Source organism: Muscardinus avellanarius (assembly GCF_963383645.1).
Source record: "Muscardinus avellanarius genome assembly, chromosome: 7".
NCBI classification, from domain to species: domain Eukaryota; kingdom Metazoa; phylum Chordata; class Mammalia; order Rodentia; family Gliridae; genus Muscardinus; species Muscardinus avellanarius.
Window position 1 is genome coordinate 116,416,905 of NC_137793.1, and position 18,267 is coordinate 116,435,171.

General features: G+C 45.7%; 1 protein-coding gene across 5 annotated transcripts in view; it reads right to left on the reverse strand.

Moving 5' to 3' along the window:
* The window catches only part of POU2F1 (POU class 2 homeobox 1), a gene marked incomplete at both ends in the record, with an annotated part of 127,493 nt that overhangs the window by 16,779 nt on the left and 92,447 nt on the right, over nucleotides 1–18,267 (reverse strand). For 4 of the 5 annotated variants that reach the window (XM_080699018.1, XM_080699017.1, XM_080699015.1 and 1 more), the window contains 6 exons: nucleotides 4,960–5,133; nucleotides 7,423–7,517; nucleotides 8,685–8,811; nucleotides 10,316–10,507; nucleotides 12,276–12,395; nucleotides 13,859–13,912. In XM_080699018.1, coding sequence (XP_080555144.1) covers nucleotides 4,960–5,133; nucleotides 7,423–7,517; nucleotides 8,685–8,811; nucleotides 10,316–10,507; nucleotides 12,276–12,395; nucleotides 13,859–13,912 — 762 coding nt within the window. The remainder of the gene's footprint in view (nucleotides 1–4,959; nucleotides 5,134–7,422; nucleotides 7,518–8,684; nucleotides 8,812–10,315; nucleotides 10,508–12,275; nucleotides 12,396–13,858; nucleotides 13,913–18,267) is intronic. The other variant, XM_080699016.1, reaches the window with a different exon arrangement.

Below are 18,267 nucleotides of genomic sequence, written 5' to 3' on the forward strand. Positions count from 1 at the left end.
GCGGCGGAGGACAGTATTCAGGAAATGGAGAAAGATACAACCCAGCCTGCCTTGAACTATTGGAGAAATCTCCCCTATAATAGACTGCTCCTGCCCCACATGCTCAGGAATTCTGGACAACATATTATGTAAGAAAAATGCCCAGGAAGAAAACCAAGATGGTGGTGGCGGTGGTGGTCAATATTTTGGAGAGGCAGACAGATTCAATCTAATCCACCCTAAACTTTTGAGGAAATCTCCCCAAAAGTAGACTGCACCTGCCCCACGTGCTCAGGGACTCTAGACAACACACTATGTAAGAAAAAGGTTTGGGGCACATTAGAGTGAGCCCTGCATAGCCAGGTCAGCCAGCGCGCGGTGTGTCCTGGGAGACAAAGGTGCTCCTGGCTGTTGTGCTCCTCTGTGCAGAGCTGGGGGCTGGGGTGCGCTTGAAGCAGCAGAACCCGCTCTCCGTGGTGAAGCTGTGGGCCTCCGCTCTTGGCTGGGAGACAAAACCCATTGCTGCTAAGTACTCAGGCCCCAACTTCTGCAAAAAACATGTACTGTTTTCTTTTATTAAAAAATATTGAAGAGGGAGGAAGATGGCAGCGGCAGAATAGGAATGCATCCCTCTGAGAAATCCTGGACAACAGATTTTGGTTTAATAGCTGATTGGAACAACATACAGAGACATTTTCAGTGATGACTTTCTATCTGAAATATAGGGGAGAGAGTGGAAAAATGGCGGAATTAGAGGCAAGATGGCAGCATGGTGCCCACCACTGCATGAAAAGTGTTTTTGGAGGGACATCCCAGAAGAGATCAGAAAGTAGACTGCTCCTGCTACACATGTACAGGAGTTCACCAAGAAGGCGGCAGCGGCGGTGGCCAGTATTCTGGAGAGGCAGACAGATCCAATCCAAACCACTTTGAGCCGACCGTGGTGGCGCACGCTTGTAATCCTCGTGCTTGGGAGGTGGAGACAGGAGGATCGTGCAGGTTCAAAGCCAGCCTTGCTGGCTTAAGAGATTCTGTTTCCCAAATATATATATATGTCTGGGAGTGTAGCCCCAGAGGTAGAAGGGTTCCATTCTCAGTACCACCAAATCCACCTTGAATTTTTGAAGAAATCTTTCCAAAAGTAGACTGCTCCTGCCCCACAAGATCAGGAACTCTGGAAAACATACTATGTAAGAAAAACTTTCGTGGAACTGGACCAAGATGGTGGCAGTGGCGGTGGCCAGTATTCGGGAGAGGCAGACAGATCCAATCAAATACACACTAAATTTTTGAAGAAATCTCCCTTAAAGTAGACTGCTCCTGCTGCACATGCTCAGAAATTCTGGGCAACATACTATGTAAGAAAAATGTCTGGGTTGAGTTGGAGGAAGCCCCGCCCATATGGCCGGGCCAGCTCACTGCGCCAAGTGTGCCAGGAGACCTCAGCACTTATGGCTGCTGCACTCTTCTACGCTATGCTGGGGGCCAGGGTGTGCTTGGAGCAGTGGATCCTGTTCTCCATGGTGAGGCTGGGAGCCTCCGCTTTTGGTGGGGAGATAAAGTCCACTGCTGCTAGAGAATCGCGCTCCCAGCTTCTGCAAAGGACACGTGCTGTTTTCTGCTACTTAAAAAAAAATTTGGCTGGGCATGGTGGGCGCACATTTGTGATCCTAGCATTCTGGAGGCTTAGACCGAATGATCGCGGTTCACAAACAGCCTCAGCTACTTAGTGAGGCCCTTTGCAAATCAGTGAGACCCAGTTTCAAAATAAAGAATACAAAATAGGGCTAGAGGTGCAGCTTGGAGGTAGAATGTCTCTGTGTTCCATCTCAAGTACCCTCCCCCCAAAAAGGGGAAGTAAAAATGGGAACCTCTGTAGAGGTCCTGCCCAAGGTGACAGGGACCAGAGCCTACAGTGCAGTGAGTTGGGTCTGAAGCCAGTGAGGCAGGCCTGGGACTGGAGCCTGCTCCACAGCAAAGGGCCAGCAGGTCCCTACAATCCTGTGGTCAAGCACCGGAAGCTGCTGCTGCCCGCCTCACCTCATCTCTCAGCAGATGCCCTGATCCAAGTGCCTTCTATTAAGGAAATTGGTTGTGAGTGCATCATCTTGTCAAATTTAATAATCTTCTGGCTTTCAGAATTTCAGTAAGTGGGAATAAGTGTGGAAATTAAAAGAAGGACTTCCAAAAAAAAAAAAAAAAAGAAAGAAAGAAAAAAGAAAGAAACTGTAATTGATCGGATGTAGAGAAATAGAAGTTCTAATTACATTATTGGTGGGATTGCAAGTTGGTACAACCACTCTGGAAAACAGTACAGAAGATCCTCAGAAGAAGGAAAATGAACTTACCATATGATCCAGCAATACCACCTCTAGGTATCTACCAAAAAAAGAAAAAGAAAAAAGAAAAGAAAAGAAAAAGAAAACCAAAATACCAAACTAAAGCATTAGCAACCATGTTCATAGCTGCACAGTTCACCATTGCCAAACTATGGAACTAGTCAAGATGTCCTTCAATGGATGAGTGGATTTCAAAACTCTGGGATGTGTACACAATGGAATTTTGCCCAGCCATAAGGGAGAACAAAATTATGGCATTTACAGTGAAATGTGACACACAAAAGAAGTCGGATGCTTTCTCTAATATGCAAAAACTGGGGAGAGATGGGTGACAGGAGGAACTCTAGATGAAGAAGGGACCCAATAGAGGAGCAGTTAAAGTGACCCATCTGAGGGGATGGGAGGGGGAAGAGGGAAACTCTTTAGAGCACATGATGTACTCAAACGTGTCAAAGTCAACCAGGAAGCCAAGCATGGGTAGGAGGGAGGGGGAGGAAAGGGGTTAAGGACTGGGTAAGGGCTGACTGGGTGATATATATCTCCACAAGTTTTTTTTTTTTATCCCATTAAGATGTATGACTACAATGCATCAATAAAAATGTATTTAAAAAAAAAAAGAATTAAAAAAAGGCCGGGCATGGGCTCAGCTACTTAGTGAGGCCCTCCACAACTTAGAGACTCTGTTTCAAAATAAAGAATAAAAAAATAGGGCAGGAATGCCCCTGGGTTCCATCCCCACACCCACAAAAAAAAAAAAAAAAAAAAAAGAAGGGCTGTGGGTGTAGGTTGAAGTTAGATACCCTGGATACAGTACAACTTCTGAATAACTATAATCAAGGTGAACTAATTTAAATAAGGTTGATAAGCTAATTTTCCCATCTTGCTTCAATCTGCTGTGCCAAAGGTATTTTGAAAAATAAGAAGCAATCGTGCCAAAAATTAGGATGAAATCATAGAGCAGAACACAAGATCACAGGAAAACTCCTGTACGTGGGGCAGGAGAGACACGGGTGGACGCAAGCCTGGCAGTGCCCTGGGTCCACACTGTGCACAGAGAAGTGAGGCACTCTGTGTAACAATCTCCAGGTCACAGGCACCCTGGCACCTTGGCACGTCATGTAAGGCCTAGCCTCCCGGGATGCCAGAGTGTGCTGTGCTGTGCCTGGAGCTCGGGCACTGCTACCCTGCACATTTTTCTCATTTCAGGATACCCAGTTATCATGAGCAATTTAGCTTTATCTTGAGCTTTATTTTAAAACAAGTCTGACTAGTAGATTCTTCAAAAGAACTAAAATGTTTCTGGATCGTAATGTGTTTTTTCATAACTGAAACTCCTCAAAAATGTAACTGCCTTTCGCCCAAAATGACATGCACTTAAAATATCAATTCACACTCCTAATACAGAGTTCCTCTGAACAAAAATAAAGCCCCAAGGAAATACGGAGACAGAAGCCTGTTCCTGAACACATCCAACACACAGGTGCGGTGCCTCCTGAGCTCTGGCCCACCTGCGCAGAAGTGGTGCATCCACACTGAGGGCACAGAATGACTCACGCAGGGTTTAAGTGTAACTGAAACTTTATTAGTAACTATATTCTCTGGAAGGAAACTGCAGGATTTTTCCTCATTCTGTTAAAAGATTCAATCCATACTTCAGATTTTTCCTTTCACCTAATGATCTTACACCACTTTCCATGAATGTCTTTCAGCCTAATTTCCTTCCTGCTTTGAAAGTACTCGCTGTGACAGGTTATTCAGGGAGTAAGTCGGTGGCGGCATCAAACTAAGAGCACTGTGTGCCAATGCCTGCCCATACCGTTACCCACTCCACCCCACCGAAAAGCACTCTGCTAGCTGACAATTTGGGTTTTGATTAATTTGGATTTTTCATCTTCAAAAGATTCTTATTGATGAATTAGTTTCAGCATAGGCATACTGTGCACGTGTGTCTATCACCACCCTCTCACCTAAAAACACTATTTTTAACTTTGCCTTTCAAGCTGGGCATGGTGGTGCACACTTGTAATCCCAGTACTTGGAAGGCTGAGACTAGAGGATCACAGGTTCGCAGCCAGCCTCAGCAACTTGCCAGGCCCTCTGTGACTTAGTGAGAACCTGTTTCAAAATAAGAATAAAATAGGACTGGGTGTGTGCTTAGAGGTAGAATGCCCCTGGGTTCTACCCTCAGCCAGCCAGCCTGCCCCCCCCCCACACCACAGCAAGCCTTTCAAACTGATCCCATTTCAGCTACTATAAAAGGCTCTATAGTTTTTATCCTCTCCATCTTAGATATCTACCATGAAGGTCTACAAGTAACAAACCTTTCCGTGCAGTCCTATCACCTCCCAACAAGATTTCTTAAATCCTCAAATCCTCAAACTTTTACTATTACTTCAGAGGCCTGTGTTGTGACCTAAGTCCTAAAAGTTAAACTACAGTGAATAACAAATGATTGTATGATTATAACTTATATCTGGATGCATCTTATAGTTCTCTAAGCTTATAAATGCTAAATGGCTAACCAGAAGTTTTAGCTAAACTCCAAACCAACACGGCTGAGAAATGCAATGTGCGTCGAAGCCTTTCTAGACTGTAAACCGAGTGGCCCTGCTGGGAGGACGTAGCAGGTGGCCGGGCCTACCTGAGTGAATCCAAGTTTGATCCGTCTTTGCTTGAAGGTCTTGGCAAACTGCTCAAGCTCCTCAAGGTCACTGGGTTCCTCCAAGCTGGGAGTGTCGATTCGCTTTGGTGTGGTCTGGCTCTGTGGAAGTGTTTGAATTGGGGTTGCTGCTATTGTGCGTGTTGGGGTTGCTGGCTGTTGAGAAACAGAACGAATCAAGTTTAGAAACAGGCGTCTTCATGGAGCATGACACCAACGAGTGCCACCCTCCAGAGCTGGGCAGTGTGGGGGACAGTGTCGTCAGTCAGGGTGAGCCAGTGCGTCTATGTGAAAACCGCACACAGAAAACAGTCAACCAGTTTGAACACATGTATCATACGATGCATGTACTGTAGTGGATTACTCCTTAGCTCTGAATGATTTCATAAAGTCACTGGGACCGTCAACACGGCAGGGACCACACCTGTTCCCTTTATCACTACCACATATCTACCAAGTGACTGAACATTATAAGAATATTCTAAGGTTGTTAACATTACTTTAAGGCTGGGTGTGGTGGCCACACTTGTAATCCCCGCACTTGGGAGGCGGAGACAGGAGGATCATGCAGGTTTGAAGCCAGCCGTGCTGGCTTAAGAGACCCTGTTTCCAAATATAAAAAAGTATAAAATAGGTCTGGGAGTGTAGCCCAGAGGTAGAAGGACTTCCAGGAACCCCAGTACCACCAAAAAAAAGAGAAAGTTTTGCCTATCAGGGAATAAATGGTACATCATTTCTGCTGTAATTTGTATTTCTTACTACTCAAAGTGAAAAATTCCCCACGTATCAACTATTATCTATATTTCCTTGAATGTGAATTGGATTTATGTCCTTACCTCATTTATAAATTAACGATATCTCCATCTTTATCCTTAAAGATATTTAGCTCATCAAATGCTACAAAGTAGGCCTTTGTCTATCACGTTAATATAAACAATCTTCCCAATCTTTTTTTCCTTTTATTTTCAGTGCACAGAAACTTTAGATTGTCATCGGCTGAAGCCTTCCTGCTCTTTCTAATTGTCTTCTGTTAAGCCTTCTGAAAAGGCTTCCCTGTTCTGTCCAATAAAATTCTTCCGGATAATGTTGCCTTCTTCGTAGTTTACTTTGTTATTTAAATCTACCTACAGTTTAGTTTGGAACATGAGGTCATAGTCAGTCTGTCCGTCTGTCTCTCTCTCCTCCTTCAGTGCTGGGAATTGAACCCAGAACTTAGTACATGCTCAGCACATCCTCTACCCCTGGGCTACACCCCTAGCTCCTAGTTTTCTTTCTTCTCCTTCTTGCACGAGCATGAGGTGGCCCTGCCTCACTCGCGCCCACTCCCTCTGTGTGTGCGTGAATGTCCTGACTGCATCCGCACTGCTCAGCGGCTCCCTCCTGTGACCAGCAGCCCAGGTGAGGGGCTACAGGCCAGGACTGTAAACAAAGCCTGAGCTTGGGATGTTCCTCTTTATGATTTAGACTGGTCATGCACCGTGACCTCTTGAGTCAGGCTCCCTCCATGGGAACTAACCAGCTCAGAAACTGATTCAGTAAGCATTCCGTAGACAAGAATCAGGCAGGCTCCTCTCGTCCCGATTCAGGAGGACAATAAAGTGCCTTCCCATGGCACGCTGACGCCAAGTTAATTCTTACCGTGACCATTTGGAGGAGCCAAACACAGCACCAAAAGTAACAGAATCCCATGTGGCTCCACATTTCACGAGGAAACTAGCTGAGAGACAGCAGAGAGTTTCACGTGAAATGGTCATTTCATCTCCAGGTAGGTTTCAAGTAGCCTCTTTCCCAAATAACGAAGGACTAAAAACAGCTATGCACTTTTAGGTGGGTGTTACACACAGGCGTTACCCTAACTCTAGAAACCTCATGCCGGGCTGAGCCAGATTCAGAAGTAGTGGACAGAGTTCAGCGAGCAGGAGTCAGGTTGAAGCCACTACTGCCAGGAAGAAGGCAAGGCGAAATGTCGAGATGCCCAGGGCTCTTACGTGTCTAGTGGAAAGGAGTGAGAGCAAAAGAAAATACAGAGACAAGAGCTTCTCTGCAGCTTCTGAGAAGGGGCAGAGGACAATGACAGGCTTTAAATGAGGCACTAGGATTCCAGTTCAAGTGGTGATATGTACTGCCAACTGTGTGTGTGTGTGTGTGTGTGTGTGTGTGTGTGTGTGTGTGTGTGAAAGAGAAAGAGAGAGAGAGAAATGAGAAATAGCAACAATTCATTAGTCATTTACTGCTAACACAGTTATTCCTTATGAACTATAAGAAAATAGGGATTCTGAAAGTTTTCAAAGACAATATCCATTTGGCAGCGCTGCTTTCCATGACGCCCAGCTTTGACTTTTTGGTCAGTTTTGAAGACTTTTTGCAGTAATTACTTTTTGTTTTGTTTTAAAATTTAACAAAACACAGAAGTTTCTGAGAATGATGGGACAAGAGAAAGCTGACCTGGGAGGTGAGGGTGATGCTTGGCTGCGACTGTAGGAGGTTGGCTTGGCTTTGCTGAGGTAGTTGTGTTAGAAGATTTTGCGCTTGCAGAAGACCTGGAAAACACAAGCGATGCCAGGAACTTAAGAGAAGCAGGCTGTCCTTGAATGGAGAGAGGCCGTTCTCAAGCTCTCTCTGCCACACAGCTGCTCGTTGGTAACAAAGCTGAGACGTAAATGCTGCCTGAGCTAGCACTGAACGGAGTTTAACCTGACAGGTAAGCAAGGCGGTGTGGTGTGTATGACTGTGGCTCCCATTACTTCAAGGCGGTGTGGTGTGTATGACTGTGGTTCCCATTACTTCAAGGTGGTGTGTATGACTATGGCTCCCATCACTTGGGAGGCTGAGGCAGGAGGACCGCGATGCAAAGACAGACTCAGCTACTACTTAATGAGGCCCTTTCAACTCGGTAAGACTCTGTTTCAAAATAAAGAATAAAAAACAAGGCTGAGGATGTACCTCGGAGGTAGAATGCCCCTGGGTTCCATTCCCAGTACTACCCCCCCCAAAAGATTTAACCTTTAACCAATGACCTGGCTTCAAATATAAAGCTATTGCTAGAATACTTTACTATTCTTTGAAACAGAAATTATATGACAATATTTACTAGCCAAAGGGCTGAAACATTCCCGCCCGTACTGGAGAGTGAGCTCAGGGCCTTGTGCATGCTCAGCAAGAGCTCTACACTGACCCTCACCTCAGGCCCCTCCTGTGAAACTTTATTTTGAGGCCGGGTCTTATTAGGTTGCCCAGGATGACCTGGAACTTGGGACAGACTTGCCTCAGCCTGAGTAGCCGGGATTACAGGTAAGCAGCAGAATGCCCAGTTCAAAGATGTTTGTTATAGCCCACAAAATGTACGGTTTCTACTACAACGCCTCTCAAACTTTAAAAGAAGCAACATAATTGTTGGGAGCGTGCTTTCAAAGTTCAGTCGATATTTTCCGAATACATTGTCACGAAAGCTTTCAAAGCACTAGGAAAAATATATATTCAGCATGTTAAATGGTATCACTTAGACACGGCCAAACTCTCGGATGCTCCTTAGTGACTAACAGTGAACAGCTGTGAAGGCAGCCTTCAGTAATGTGTCTGGATGGCGAATACTCTGCTTGACCAGAACATGGACAGACTGCTCTCCTGTGGTCGGTTTTGGGGAGCACGGGAGCCGACGTGCGCGTGGCCGGCGGCCGCCCTGCGCTCTGCCGGCCTGGCGAGCTCACCCTGCTGGCCCTGGGGCGTCTGTGAGATGATGAACTGCGCTGGCTGCAGGCTGGTGGTCGGATGAACCAACACAAACTGCTGCAGGTTGAGATTCTGCTGCTGAAGCTGCTGCAGTTGTTGAAGATCCTGCAAGGTCAGAATTGAGCCGTGAGCTGGACGCTCTGAGGTAAAGCTCACTCAGTCCTCGGGCTCCCAGCTGGAGACCCCGACACCCAGAGAGGAGGGCTGCTGTCCCGAAAGCCTGTGCTCTGGGGCTTAGAGTGAGAAGACACCAAGGCAGAAAGCCTCGCGAGGACTGCCTGGAGGTGGGCACGACGTGTGTCTTGTCATGACCTACACGAGCCTCATGTTCCCGGTACTTAGAATCCTCTCAGAAAAAATAGAGTTCCACTTTTTAACATATTGTGACCAACATGGGTTTTAAAATCAAGCAATGAGCTGGGCGTGGTGGCGCACGCTTGCAATCCCCGCGCTTGGGAGGCGGAGACAGGAGGATCGTGCAGGTTCGAAGCCAGCCTCAGATACTGAGTGAGGCTCTCAGCAACTTAGTGAGACCCTGTGTCCAAATAAAATACAAAAAAGGTCTGGTAGTATAGCCTGGAGGTAGAAAGCCTCTGGGTTCCACCCCCAGTACCACCACCACCAAAAAAAAAAAAAAAAAATCAAGCAGTGAAAGGACTTTTCAGTATCTGACTCCTTTTTCTCTTTAGTAAAAACTGAGAGCACTGTGTCTGAATTTCCATCAAACTTAAAGACCCCTGATTTCAGCGTTAAGAGTATTTAAAAGGACATCCATGTCAAGTCGGATGTGTTAGAGTATTTAAAAGGACATCCACAGAAAGTCGGATCCACAGCACCACTACATGGTAGAGCTACACCACTACCAAATGTAGAGCCACTACATGGGCTCTAGTAGTTAATCATTCTCAAAGTCTTTTCCTGTATATTATCTTATTTAGACTAATGTCAACATAGGGTCTCACAGCTTAGACAATGAAAGCACTGAAGATGAAGAAAACGGCCCACATGGAAGCCATATCTTGATAAAGCCTGTACACAATACTGATTAAGCCTGGCTTGACAGTATTTTTAAACCTCTAGTCAAACTGCTGTAACCATTTAGTTCCACTTCTGAGCTGTCTGTGGGGCAATGAAGCCACCGGCTGGGGTTTCATCCAATAGCTCTTCGAGGATTCTACACCAATACTTGCGCCTTTTCTCTCCTCGAGATGAAGGAGCTCGTTCACGTTCCTCCTCGGTCCTCCTGTCTACACCTCCTAAATGCTTTGCCTTGGAACGTGAGGATGTGAGCCCGACACCATTCTCTCCCCTCAGCAGAGAGCTCACACGCGGGGTTCACGGCAGAGCGCGGGAAGGAACCCATGCCCAACATAATGAGCTAATTATGATAAATACAGCAACCCTCTGCTTCAGAAACATGCCAGCTACTTATTCAGGAATTATCACTTAATATAAACATCATTATTCGAATGACCAGCTCTGTGTCTACAGGACCATGTGACACCTCTATTCAGTAGTAGGAAGGGCACTCCTGCCTCGCTAGCTCGCGCCCTTTCAGGCCCACACTTGCAGCCAAAAGCAACCGATGGTGACACAATCACTCACTCACCTGCGCGATCTGGATGGGTTGGGACAGGGGAATCTGCGTCATGGGCGTGGCGGCGGATGCGGAGATGGTGGCGCCGGCGGCGGCGCTGTGCTGCTGGCTGGCAGAGTGCTGCTGCACCGCGGCGGCCAGCAGCTGGGCCTGGGCCTGGGCCTGCTGCAGGAGCAACTGCTGCTGGGCTGGCGTCAGGGTGAGCTGCCAAGGGAAAGCAGATGCGGGATGAGGGCCTAGGAAGCGGCCCCTCCAGGGCACAGGGCCCTGGCCACCCAACTGCACGGGTGAGCGTGCAGCTGGGTCCTCACCAGGATCACGCTACCAGCACTAGCAGAACATTAAATTAAAACAGTGGTCCATACTCGCACTTAAGTAATTAACTAGTAAATAAGGGAGAAAAAAAAGAATCAGTGTTGACAAGCTATGAAAAGAGACGTACACCCAACAGAACGGCAAGCAATCAGTGAGCGAATGAGGAGAAGGGTGCTGGGTATGGGCAGGAAGAGCGCGGAGGCCCAGCTGCTCCGCCAGCGGGACCCTGCCTTCTCCACCACCCCACGGCCCAGGGCCGGCTGGCCAGGCCTGCGGCTGCTGCTGCTTTCCAACCTCTCCACAGGCTCCTCCCGACAGCCTCTACCGTTACGTCCTATCTGTGGAACAGGCGGTGACAGCCATTCTTTACATGCAAGGGAACCTTAACACCCGGGCTTAGTAGAAACTGCAGCCACAGCGACCTGGAATCCAGCGCCTCTTCTACTGCAGACACTAGCCATCAAGTAAGACTCAGCACTAAGGAGGAAGTGTGTTAGAGCAGATATAAACTGTTTTCATGATGCACCTTATTTAAAGCCCAGTAGAGCTGAATCTCTCTTTGTGGCCTGTTCCAATAAACCAAAAGGAATCATACAATACTAAAATGCATCGTCAATGGCACAACCCTCCTTCTAAGAAGGCCCAACATAATTTGTGCATTCGAAACATAAGAACCAAAATACAACTATTCTAAGACGCAATACCCATCAAGATATGTGCATGTATGTATTATATACTTTATATACAGACACATATATTCATTTCTACTGATGCGATCCTGTAAGTCAATTAATAGGGACTTCCACTGCTAAAACACAGCTGAAATGAGGATACAAATAGCAAATTCTGAGGACTGATGTGACAATATATTGAATAAAATCTCTTCCTTACTACTTCTGTAACTACCTACCCCCAAAAAAGATGATTTAATAGGCAAACTTTCAGTACTGAAGAAATATGTGGAACGATGCCTTAGACTCTAAAGAATGCAAAACAGCTAAGGGTTTGGGCAGGACAGCTGAGCAGCTGAAAACTTAATATAGGCACAGGCCAATTTGTTACCAGTAAAAAGTAAATGACATTTACTGAATGCTACATGCCAAACACCATTTTATAAGCTTTACACATATTATCTCTAATTTTTAGTACTTGAGAATGATATTATAACCATCTTTATTTAACAGAAGGAAACTGAGGCACTGGGAGATAGCCTAAGTACCAAGTTGCAGAGCCGGGACATAAGACCACACTTTTTATTTCACAGCACTACATAGGCCCTTAAAAGAAAACCATTTTCCTTTTTCGGTACTAACCCATTCTTTAACTTCTATCCTCAGTGATGTCAGAATTCCAGATGGACAGCTGCCATTCTGTCAAAGCAATGAATGGTTTTGACCATATGATAACGACTCTATCACATAACTAAGCGATACCTAAAAGGTGGGTTTAAAAATTCCTTAGTTTATTTGGAGCACCTGCAATTATAACAAAAGAAATCCTGAAAACTATGACAGAGATCCTTTCTTTTCCAGAGCTATCTTCTGTGCAGGAAGCGCCTTACAGACATGAAAAGCCACGTTACCCGCCACCTGCGGTGGACAGTTCTAGTCAGTACCTGCAATGGCAGCTAACTACAATGCTCTCCGTGCACACTTACCCCCGTGATCTGCCCTCCGGCCAGCATCAGCTGGGTCTGGGGGATGGCTGCCTGCACTGAAGGCTGCTGGGAAGGCTGGCTGGGCTGCTGGGAATCCCCAGATTCTTCATTAGATTTAGACTGAGGTGGGGAAGGAAACAAAAGATTTCAAACAGTTGAAGATAAGAAATGTACGTAGCAGCGTAAGACCCATCTAAAACATGGGCTGTTCAGTCGTGAGTTTTCTGACTTCCCTGTTTCCTTTCTTCTGAGCCTGCCTCCTCCTGGCTTTACATACTTGGTTCTGGTCAGTTTGAAATTATCTTCATTACCATCTTTGAGGGCGACTGCTTGGCCCACTGAACTTGCTGCCTACTAGCTTAACGAGCTGAACCGAGCTTCTTCCATCGAGCAGCACAAGCCTAAGGGAAGGCGCTGCAGTCAAGAGACGGAGCACACTCTGGGTAGGCGCGTGCAGAGGAAATTTTATGGTAATTAAAACTGGCTCTGTAGAGCATTAAAATTCTGCATAGATTTGCATATTTCCCACCACCTGTTTTGGGGACTGCAGCAAGGCTAATTAACATAAAAGCTCTGATTAATTCTGCCAGTCACTGAGAGATAATTGCAGTGCAGGACTGTAAACATTCTGCACTGGAGATACAGCCTGTTTGCCAACATCTCTCCAAGGGATGAAAGTTTACCATGGCAACCAAGGCAATTTTCCGCCTCTTCTCGCTCAGAAAAGAAGATCACATTATCTCCTTTTCTTTCCTCTCCTTGTTTCCATGTGTTCCTAGGTCCATATTCCACTGGGTTCCATGGAACGTTCAAGCCAAGGTCTTCAGTCATTAGCAACACTGAAATTAATCTTCCAGAATACTGTTTTCCCTCTTGACTGCTAGTTACCTAAACACTATAATGAAAGGAAGCAGCGGGTTGCCTGGTATGAAGAGATGCACAGTACTTGAACTTGGCACGCTCTGTCATAGGAAGGCTCCCAGGAGCAGAACAGCCAAGCTTAAGATTTGTTTTAATTTTGTGACTATCTACCCACCAACGTCTATAAATTGTGGTTCTTAGAAGCATTAACATTTTAGAGCAGAGAGGAACGCTGGCAGTCTTGTAAATATTCACATTTAGAGACAAGAAACACTGAGCCCCAGGAAGTTCAGGGCCTGGCGGGAGGCCACACAGCCAGTCGCTGGCAGGAGGAGAACGCAAAGCCGAGGCCCCGTGTCCCTGTCCGTGTTCTTTGCTCCACACTGTAACGCTCCCCTGAGACATGGGGAGGAAAGGCCTTTAAGAGGCCGTTTGGCTTTGTGTTTAGGTAGGTGTAGCAACTGTGTAACTTAGAAACGCTTGTGCACATGAAAACTTCGAAAGTAGACCTTTCTTGTCCACCTCTGGCTCATGCACAGCAGCAGAATATAGAATTGATTTTCATTAATGGCAATAATTATCATTTGGGTCTTATAAGATTAAACAATAAAAATATATGAAAATAAATAGTAATACTGTTTCCTATTAAAAATTATGTGCTCATTATAGAACACTGTGAAATAACTAGAAAAACAGCCTCATAACCGCACGTCCCAGCTCACCTGTACACTTAGAGACTGAGCAGCAGCCTGTAAACTTGTCCCAGCGAGCTGGACCTGTAAGGACAGTAAGCAGGGCAGTTCTCATTGGGTGCTGTTGGGATTCATTACTAGAGGTTGGCAACAGTAGTTCAAGAATCAGTACTAAATGAACGTCCCTGAGCTAGAACTGAAAATACAGAGGTTTCTCTCCCTGGGCTAGAACTGCAGGGGTGTGCCCGAGTCCCACTCTCCCTCCCTCAGTGAGCACCATCAGGTACTGCACATCTGTTCTGGGTTCTCCTTATTTAATCTCCTGCTTGCACTCGAGGGGTGTTGAGACTCTAAAAACTCACTTCACCTTCCTATCGAGTTGAAGAACACACAAAAACAAGCCACCTACAAACATTATTATTCTCACTTTAAAAATCTCCACATCTGCACCACAGTAAAAGTCTTACACATATATACACCTACACAGGTAGGTCCTTAAAACATTTACAGTCAGAACTTAGAACTCCCAGCTAAAATGATCTGCCCTGTAAATCACACAAGAACGTCTGTCATAATATTTATACCTCATACATTTAGAAAGTGCAAATCAGGGTTATGATGAAATAAGGATGCACAAGGAATTAGAAAGCCCGTATTTGGCAAGCACTGGAACACTGATGCAGGCCAGTGTCATCGATGGAAGATCTAACCAATGGGCGAAATTTAAGGAGTAACAGGAAATTCATATACTCAATTGTTTCTCCACAGACACCAACTACGAAGGGCAAAATAGCAACTTTCTGGAGGGGGAAGCCTGTGGGACAGTGACCCACGAAACAGAGAGAAAACGCCGCTGGGCTGCACCCCACGGGAAGCGCACAGCCTGAGTCTGATCATGGCAGAGTCCTGGTGAGCCCAAACCTACTAACACTACAGGGTAACTGGTTGGTATGCTTCGGAAACACTCGTGTCCTGAAACAAAGAAAGACTGAGAAGGGCGGAAGAGGCTACCAACAAGGAGAGGATAAATGCGTGTCTAAACCAGCACGGTGGCAGTGGGAACAGAAGCAGGAAACGGAGACGGTATCACTAGGTGGCATATGAGGAGTCTGACGACTGGCTGAAGGTACGTGAACAAGGAGAGTTAAGAATTCCTCCAGGGCTTAGATCTGAGATGCTGGAAACCGAAGTGTCATCAACAGCGAAGATAACGAGCGCCACTGTGGGTATATCACAGAGCATCAAGATTTCCTTAGGTTACATTTAAGTGTTGGCATGGAGCTCAGGAGAGTTAAGCACTAAAATTAACTGATTGCTCTAGTGTGTCCTTTAGCTGAAATGGATACTAGTATATGAGAGACCTCTCCCAAAGCAAACAAAACCAACAATCCCCCAGAGATTTTGTGGAAGACATTTTAGAGATGGTGCAATGGAGAATCCTATCTGAAGAGATAAGTGCCCAAGACCTCCAGACCAAGAAGGCAGCAGCCAACGCGTCAGCAAAAAGACTTCCAGACACAAGGATTTAGAGGAGATAAGGTTCCACGTGACCTTATTTGAATCGTGATGCTCCTGGATAAAAGACTTTTGGAGAACAGGATAGTTACACAGACTTAAAGAGTCACTCCACAAGCCCGGCATGGTGGCTCAGTCCTGTAATCCCAGTACCTGAAAGGCTGAGACAAGAGAATTGCAGGTTTGCAGCCAGCCTCAGCAACTTAGTGAGGCTCTCCACAATTTAGTGAGACCCGCTTTAAAATAAAAAATAAAACAGGGCTGGAGTGTAGCGTGGCGGTAGAATGCTCCTGAGTTTACACCCCAGTAATCCATCCCCACCCCCTAACAGAGAATCACTTCACAGATTACTAGTCACACACACAAAAAAAAACCCTACTTTTACATTAGACAAATTGACACTACCTTAACCAAATGATCAAGTAATATCACAGTCATGAGAAAAGGTAATATCATATGCCTTTGGATATAATGTTTCTAACAAAACCAATTAACTTAAAACTAATATGAGGGCACAGCCAGACCCGAATTGAGAATTCTATAGAACAGTTGGCCTCTACTTACTCTTCAAAGATGTCAGTATCCCACGAAAGAGAAAGATGGCCAAGGAGGTATTTTGATTCAAGAAGACTGAACAGACATGACAACTAAATACAAGGCACAAACTGGACTACAGACAGAAAATATCTAAGTAGTGACCATACATTACAAAATTATCTCACTTATATAACTAAATTTCTGCATTTGAAATTTAGCACCGCAATCCTCCTGTCTCAGCCTCCTGAATGCTAGGATTACATGCGTGCACCACTGCATCTGGCGAGAATGTTGTTTTTAAGAAAAGTATGCTTAAGTGTTTATAAGTAAATAGCCATGTCTGCAATTTACTTTCAAATAATTCAGGAAAAATTAATGTTTTATATGTGGCATATATACATGGAGAAATTAAATATAGTAATACAGGAGCAACCACTGACTTCAGAAGGACCCTCTTCTATTACTCTTAATTCCTTTGTAGATTTTAAAGTTTTCAGAACAGAAAGTTAAAAAATAATACATTGCCCATTTAAGCACCCCATTTAGCTAGTTTCTAACATCCCTCTAAACAGCTCAAAAACCACTCACCACCCACCAGTGTCTTCGACTGTACAGGTTCAGCTTTTCTTTCTTTATATTTTCACATACTCTGCCATTCACTCAGCTACTCTTTTACTGATTATATTTTGGGCTCTTTGGTAAATGCTGGGGATATGGGTAAACAAGGAAAGGTTTCTGTCTTCATGAAGCTTATAGTACGGGGCAGAAAACCTAGAGCAACCTATTTTGTGTCCGCACATGACATATAACCGTGGCGAGGAAAGGCTCAGTGTGCTCGCTGGTCAGTACGTGAGTGGACTGGAAACAGGGAAGTAGCACACTGTATGTTAGTCATGCATCTCATCATAAGGTGGATGCTTATATGCAGGGACTTTTCTCTTGATGGGGATTTAAAAGTGCAAGGTTTCAGATAAAATATTTTGGTTTTCAGTTCCTTGGTTGATTGGCATTGAAGGGTCTACAATTCCAGCAATTGGTGGCTAGACCTGTGGGTCTTAGAGCTGGTGAGAAGTTGCAATCATCTTGAAATTTGGACCCAGTAGGGAGAAGAGTGCATACCATCTATGTGCCTTCAGGGATTATTGTACATTTAGATCACTTTATAGTCTGAATCAAAGTTGCTGTGTTGAAAGGCTTGGTACCAGCTGATGGCAGTACTGGGAGGTGGTGTGGGGCCTAGGGGAAGGACGTCAGAGTGTGGGCCGACCCCTGAGGAGGACACTGCGGCCCGGAACCCTTCCTTGCTCTGTGTCTTGGCTGCCATGAAGGGGCAGCTCTGCTCCACCACACACGCCCCTCGCCGATGTTCACCGCGGGCCACACTGAGGGGTCATGTGCCTGCCCATGGACTAGACCTCTGAAGCCCTCGGGGCCAAAATATATCTCTGCTCCTCTGCGTCAATGCTCCCGGCATTCTGTCACGGTGACAGGACGCTAACACCAAAATTCCCCGGAAAAGTTGCTGTTTGAATATGTTCTTAGAAGGAAAGAAACATGACATATATATTTTTCTAGATTACATTAAAATATATTCTTAAATTAATTTCAGGTATTAGTTCACCTTAATATTTAATTTAGAATTGTATATAGAAGTTTCTTTCAAAAATACATTTGCCCCACTCTTCTGCACAGATAATACATCCCAAGATGAATTCCTAAAACTGCAAAGTGTCAAACGTCTATGTGCTGCTTTTCCTACATCTAGACACGGAGGATAAAGTTTAAGTGATAAGTTGGGTGCAGTGGGAGACCAACAACAGCAAGCAGCCCTGTGCGTGGCCCGTGCCCAGGATCCCAGTCCCTGGAGGCAGAGACAGGGGGATTGCAATCTAGAGGCCACAGTCAATGTGTTTGAGCATTAAATGAGCTATAGGTTTTAGGTGAAGCAGAGACCGCGAGTGTGCGGTGTTGCCCTAACACGTAACAAACAGGGACAGAGCCGGGGCGGAGACGCTCTGACACCCCGTCTCCCCGCTGTTTCCACTGCTTGCTTCCTAATTTCAGACAGGTCCCATATCCCCAAACGCCTGGCAGCCAGTGTTTGTTTGTGTTCTCTTTCCCTCTATGTTATAGTTAAAACATGGATGAAGAGAACCCATGGTCTGTTTTAGAGTCGTGGGGAAAAATCACTTGGTGTCGGAGTGATGAAGTCAAGGCAGGTTGTTGAACCTCTAACAGGGGCTCACAGTGTCACAAAAGCCGAGTCGCTGCACATCGACATGGTATGAAGCTGCCTCAGGAAAGGCGTGAGCTTGCCCAGTCGGAGCCCTGTGCACAGGCCAGCCATGGCAGCTGAGCCACTCTGGAAGCCGGTTATTTTCTCCTCC